At 44.0% G+C, this 6,425-nt stretch overlaps 1 protein-coding gene across 4 annotated transcripts; it reads left to right on the forward strand.

Moving 5' to 3' along the window:
- The first annotated feature begins 2,586 nt into the window (after positions 1 to 2,586).
- On the forward strand, positions 2,587 to 5,203 carry LOC100194019 (uncharacterized). 4 transcript variants are annotated; one of them, XR_004855859.1, is made up of 4 exons: positions 2,587 to 3,945; positions 4,397 to 4,498; positions 4,587 to 4,730; positions 4,983 to 5,203. XR_004855859.1 is itself a non-coding variant. In NM_001367044.1 (4 exons), exons 1-4 carry the CDS (start codon positions 2,733 to 2,735, stop codon positions 5,080 to 5,082), a joined length of 1,548 nt encoding a protein of 515 aa, NP_001353973.1. In that variant the 5' UTR covers positions 2,658 to 2,732; the 3' UTR covers positions 5,083 to 5,120. The 4 variants fall into 4 exon arrangements, 1 of the variants encoding a protein (NP_001353973.1); XR_004855857.1 differs by having other exon boundaries at positions 2,587 to 3,872; XR_004855858.1 differs by having other exon boundaries at positions 2,587 to 4,126; positions 4,983 to 5,195.
- Positions 5,204 to 6,425: the final 1,222 nt, after the last annotated feature.

The following is a 6,425-nucleotide window of genomic DNA, read 5'->3' on the forward strand; positions in this document are numbered from 1 at the left end:
GCGACGACAATTTACTCGTCGGTCCAGAGACCCCCGGGGTCGAAACGCCGACAACCTGATAATTAGGTTCAAGCCAAGAGATGCCCAACGCTTGAAAGGCTCTTTCTTTAGCATACCGCCGCCAATAAACTAATGCTGAATTGGCACTAATCTTTGTGTTCTTTGCGCATACTATATTAGGCCCAGTGTGGTTCCTATATTATATCTGGGATCATGTTTCTAGGTTAGAATTTTCTCAAGCCCCACGTTGACGTGGACAAGCAACCCAGATGCTGCTGCCATCCACACCTCCCACTAGCTAGAGGAGCTCGATCCTCTCACACAAGCTTGGCGCCATACGGAATCTCTCAATAATCTACTTGCCTGACACACGCATATGGTATAATATCGTTTTGTGCTTACCCACTAGGTACAAAAAATACTTGGTGATAGGGTCCGTCCAGTTGTTTAGGGCAGTTAAGTGCAAGCAGGCTGTGAACCTTTGTTTGACCACTACACACATACCTGAACCTTTGAATAATGCTGTGGCTGGGCCTGTATATGCACCGTACGGCCATTGTTTAAGCCCTGGGCACTTTTTTTTATGTGCCAAGATTATCCTCATCATTAAACAATTGCCCAACTTGGTTTTTTTAATACTATGGTACGTGCCACGGCGATTACTTTACAGAGGTACGTGTTAGTGGCTATCATGCATGTAGACGTATTATGGTAGTCGCAGTGGGTTTGACAGTGACCCAAATTGCCAAATTGGAGCCTGGAGCAGTTAACAGGAGTAGCTAGCGCGGCAGGAAAGAGGAAAGAGTGATCCAGAATGGCCTTGTCATTAGTGCCTAACGACGTCTTAAATTTAATAACATCAGTAGCGTACTTCCGGAGAGTAGCTGCTAACTTGCTATATCATTTGTTGACCATGCCTGCGTATATTATAAAGTGTAAAATGTGCCTGGCACGTTACCCACTTACCCCCCAGAATACCAACATTTCAAAGTGACAAAATAATGAGTACTATAGACGATGAGGCTGGAAGAGCTCATCGCCATCATCTGTCAGAGAAGAAATGCATAATACTGGAATGGAAGAGCTCATGCACCCTTGTACAGTACCTGCAGTAGTGGCCTTTTTTTTCATTTCCGGGCAAAAAAAAACTTCCGGCATCACTTGCTCGATCAGCAAGTAACTGCTTTCAGTCAACCAGAAGTAGTTGAAGCAAGTGCCAGATGATGGTTCACCTACAACTCTTGCCCATCCCTTTCATCGACAAAATTTCCTGTGTCAGATTAACATGGCGCAACATCTCTTTCAGTCTTTCGGAGGTGAACCTCCTCACAGTGAAAGGAGACCAATAATTTCCCCAGTGAAGTTGCGTTAGAAGCTGGGCTCTGGTAGACTGCAACGTTACAGAGAAAAAGGAGCTGAACGGAACAGACGATAGAGATCTCATCGCATGCGGTGTGCGCGTTGACAGGAACAGAAATCTCATCGCGTCGCCATCAACGCAGAAAGGGCAGATCATCTCGACACGAGAAGGGATCATTGCCAATGCGGAGGCAAAATCAGGTAGTAACGCCTATCGATAGATATTTTCCTCCCCTGGTATATTTGTTGCTATGTACAAAGGCCACAAGCTCTGAATTGTAGCTGGGGCAGCATTGTATTTTTAGCACCAGTTAGTCTCTCTCTCTCTCCCTCTCACTCTCACTGAAAGAAATACATCAATAGTTAGTGCACCAAAATAGTGCAAGAGAGCATCTAGTCATGAGCTGATGGTTGATGCATAGTTATGTACAATGTGTCAGTGCACTTTCTTGAAGAACAGTAGCAGCTAACAGTTGATGAGCAACAGTTTTAGGCCCCGTTTCAATCTCATGAGCTAAACTTTAGCTTCCTGCTAAACTTTAGCTATATGAATTGAAGTGCTAAAGTTTAGTTTCAATTATCACCATTAGCTCTCATGTTTAGATTATAAATGACTAAAAGTAGCTAAAAAATAGCTGCTAAAGTTTATCTCGCGAGATTGGAACAGGGCCTTAATTTCCCAGTCAGTCACCACATTCTTCATGTTAATTTTCCTCTCTTAGCTTGACATAAGTATACACACTAATGAAGAAACCAGAACGGTACCCAAGCTGAATCATTCTGGTGAGACAGAAGATGGTTCAGTGGCAGAAAGCTCGGCTTCCAACTTTTTACTGATCGTTTGCTCCTGTTGTGTGCTGAGGTAATAATCCTGTGCTGTAGAAGTAGCTATCTGGACAATAGAGTTTAAAACCATGAGCCACACCAGGGTATTCCAGGCCAAAGAGAATGACAGATTCCCCTTCTTTCCCTAAACATGGATTAAACAATATAAACATTCAATGTAAGGGCAATGAAGATGGCAACAAGATAATAAAATAGTTCGAGCAAATCACTGGAGCATTTTTATTTTTCTTTGAACCGTTGTCAGCACTATAATTATTGCTCAGATTAAGAGCTTAATTTTATCACCATCATATAGAATACCAATTTTCACCATTATCGTGCGTCGTAATTTTATGAAAATCCTTCTCAATTTCCCCGCGCTAGCCCGCTGCCTGCCACGAGTCCCCACTCCCACGTGCACCTCGCCGCCATTTAGCGTGCCCCCGGTCGTCTGCTCCGCGCCCTAGGTTTCTCTCTTCGTTTCCTCCTCATCGAATCGGAGCTTCGCATAGTGTCCCTCGTCGCCGCCGGCGCCGGCGCCGGCAGCCATGTCCATGCTCCTTATACAGAAACAACCCCTCCCTCTCTCCGTTCGTCCCCGCACGACTCTCCGCCAGTGCCGTCTCCCCACGACTCGATTCTCCGCCGCCGCCGCCGACTCGGCTAGCCGCGCTGCCCCCTTCGCCGTCGAGGACTACCTCGTCGCCGCATGCCACCTAACCCCGGCGCAGGCGCTCAAGGCCTCCAAGGTGCTCTCGCACCTCAAGTCACCCTCCCGACCCGACGCCGTGCTAGCCTTCCTCTCGGGCCTCGGTCTCTCCGACGCCGACATCGCCGCCGCCGTCGCCTACGACCCCAAGCTTCTCTGCTCCGAGGTCGAGCGCACGCTGGCCCCGCGTCTCGCGGAGCTCCGGGATCTCGGCCTCTCTCCGTCTCAGATCGCCCGCCTCGCACTCGTCGACCCCGCGCGCTTCCGCCGCCCCACCGTCGTCTCCAAGCTGCAGTATTATGTCCCCCTCTTCGGTTCCTTCGAGAACCTGCTCCAGGCTCTCAGGAACAACGCCTACCTTCTCAGCTCGGACCTCGAGCGCGTTGTGAAGCCCAACGTCGCGTTCCTGGTGGAGTGCGGGCTAGATGCTTGTGATATTGCCAAGCTGTCCATACCCGTCCCTAGGTTGATCACCACCAACCCAGAACGCGTCCGGGCAATGGTGGAGCGAGCTGAAGCTGTCGGTGTGCCTCGTGGCACTGGGATGTTTAGGCACGCACTGCTGGCTGTTGCATTCCTCAGCGAGGAAAAGATCAAAGCTAAGGCAGAGTTTTTGAAGACAACATTTCGGTGGTCGGATGCTGAGGTGGGCGTTGCGGTTTCCAAGCTGCCATTGGTGCTCAAGCACTCCAAGGACAGGCTGCGCCGCATGTCAGAGTTCCTGATCACCAAGGTTGGGTTGGAGCCAGAGTACATTGCTCACAGGCCTGCTCTGCTTACATATAGCTTGGAACGCCGCCTCATGCCCCGACACTATGTTGTGAATTACCTGAAGGAAAATGGATTGTTGGAGCAGGACCGGAGCTACTATACTGCTGTCCAGATGAGTGAGAGTGCCTTCATGGATAAGTTCATATGCCCCTACAAGGAAGCTGCACCAAGCCTCGCCCTAGATTATGCTGCTGCTTGCAGAGGAGAGGTGCCCACTACCTTCTTGGCAAATGTTTAACCCTTCAGTGTAAAGCAATGTTTTGACACTTAGCAGTGAGCTGGTAATTTTGTTTCTTTCCTTGCCTAACTGCTACATCCCGCAGCTGTGTCTTTAGAATTGGCTCTGGTACATAAGATGTGAGCCATGGTTATTACCAGGGCTAGATTTATCTTTGCTCTCTGTTATTCAAGCTGATCAAGTATTCCAATTTCACCTGTCACTGTATGGTATGGATTTAGTTGGTGAGTACCCTGTATATTGCTCTGCAACTGTTATCGATGCAATGTTTCTAAATAAATATGCAGGATGCACGGTTCCAAATATTTTTATCGGAAGCAGAGCTGTGCTTTCTTTCTTTGGCAAAGCATTAGGTGGGGAGGGCTTGGTGATTAATCATGCTACTGGACTAGTTTCTAAACTGGCGGTTGTAAATATGATATGATTTTGTAGGTTGATGCATCATATGACCATTCCCATCTCCTTGGATTTTATTCCCCCTTTTTACCGTGTAGGGGAAAACTGGAAGCCATTTTGAACCAAAGACGATTCAGAAATAAGACTGTCTGGGAGATTAATCCACTCTGGACTTCACAAAAGCACTTGTTATCGGAAAGGTTTAAAGTCTTGAAACATCTCCTACCCAATACAATTATTTGATAAAGTATTAGCATAATTTAGTGATTTTCTGTACTTCACTTTTAGTTTTGTATTGGATTATCTTAAAGTTGGCCAAACCTGCTACCTACAACAAGGCTCTTTCGGTGAAATTCTGAAAGCAAATTGGCGAGGAACACCCATTGCTGTCAAACGCATTCTTCCATCCTTATCTGATGACAGGCTGGTGATGTAAGTCAATCATATTAGAATAACTATCAACCTCCTTGCTTTCTCCAGCTGATTGTCTGTACACTATTTTTTCATCAACGGTTAAGTATAGTGGTTACAAGATACATGTTTGTGTATGCATTTTTATGTAATGTTTTTTCCTTTCCTGCAGCCAATATTTTAAGTATGAAGTCAACTTGCTAATAAAGCTGAGACATCCAAATATTGTCCAGTTGAGGATGGATAGATGCTAACAATACTGATTTCTTGCAGGCGCAGGCCAATGCAGAAAGTGTTCACTCTGAAGACGCCCCAACTTGTTCATACAGTAGTGTACTTTCAGTTATTTTGTTTTTGTTATTGGTTTGTATGAATGCTGTAGTTGGTTTCATGTTTGGATATGCTTGTATGATTATTAATCTGGAAATGGTACAAACAATTCAGATGAACATTTTTAGTGTACGAAAATATGGTTTAATTTGTTTATATGCCTATATATTTGATGCCTTGTCTTTGCCTGCATAGCATTTCTAGCATATAGTTTTTTGTTCATCAGAAGCTTGGCTCACTTACTGGTATGACTGATTGTTCTCTGCCTACAACAAGTTTCACTTTGATATACTATGCTTGTTGGCTCTTATTATCATTTTACCGTGGTCTTGGAGCTGAATATTATCCTCAGTTAGCAGAACCATTGTACGTGAATTTTGTGCGTATCAGTGAGTAAAGAATTTTTCAGTGATTATAGAGCATGATGATTTTTCAAGGTTAGTATTATTGTAAGGTTTGGAACGTGTTTGAACGATTATCACATTTAAATAAGGTCTACCTATGTGATATATATAAATCGTTACCTACGTGATATATATAAATCGTAGTAACACACGGTCACTTAACTAGTAGTAACCACTTATTGCACACCTTTCCATGGTGTGATATTACGTACCATTGTATTTACATGACTTCCGCAAAATATCAAAACATAACTACCGACATAAGGGCTGTCGTGAGGTCACTTTAAAGAGTGGGCAAGTGAAGCATATGGCTAGGGGCGGATCAAGATCTGATCATTTCCCGAGCCAATATATTAGATTTATTAGGTTTCCAATAAATTTTGGTCTAATTATAATGAAAATAACTGAGCCACATGAGTCATTGCCCTGGACCATACCGAGAGGCCCGAGTCTTATATCCGCCTCTGCATATGGATGCAGTAATTTTTGAATTTTTTGTAAGGCCCCGTTTGTTTCCCTAGATTTTGATGAATTAGAATCTAACTAAGGAAGTAGGCTATTTTTTTTAGAACGTGACATTCCATAACTTTCCAAAGTCTATGTATAAATCTATCTCAAATTCATAGGATAAGAGATGGAAATTTATTCTATAGATTTACATGATAGTTTTCTAATATACAACTTATATTATTAACTTAATTAGTTTGTGTCTAAACTATGATTATTAGAGTGGAATTCAATTCGAACGGACCTAATTGAAATCAAGTGGAATTCATATCTTAACAGAGCTAGAAGCTGATGCAGCAACATGGACTGATAAAAACTTATTTTTTGGCCATCTTCAGCATAGAAACAAAGATGGAAAGGACAGATGCCACCAAGTAACATTCATAAATGCCCATATAAGCCTTTTCTCAACCAAATCAAGTTGGTTATTGCAGAGAGTAATCACCAATGTGTATATATAAGTAATTCATAAATT

Source organism: Zea mays, chromosome 2, assembly GCF_902167145.1.
Source record: "Zea mays cultivar B73 chromosome 2, Zm-B73-REFERENCE-NAM-5.0, whole genome shotgun sequence".
Classification (NCBI taxonomy): Eukaryota; Viridiplantae; Streptophyta; class Magnoliopsida; order Poales; family Poaceae; genus Zea; species Zea mays.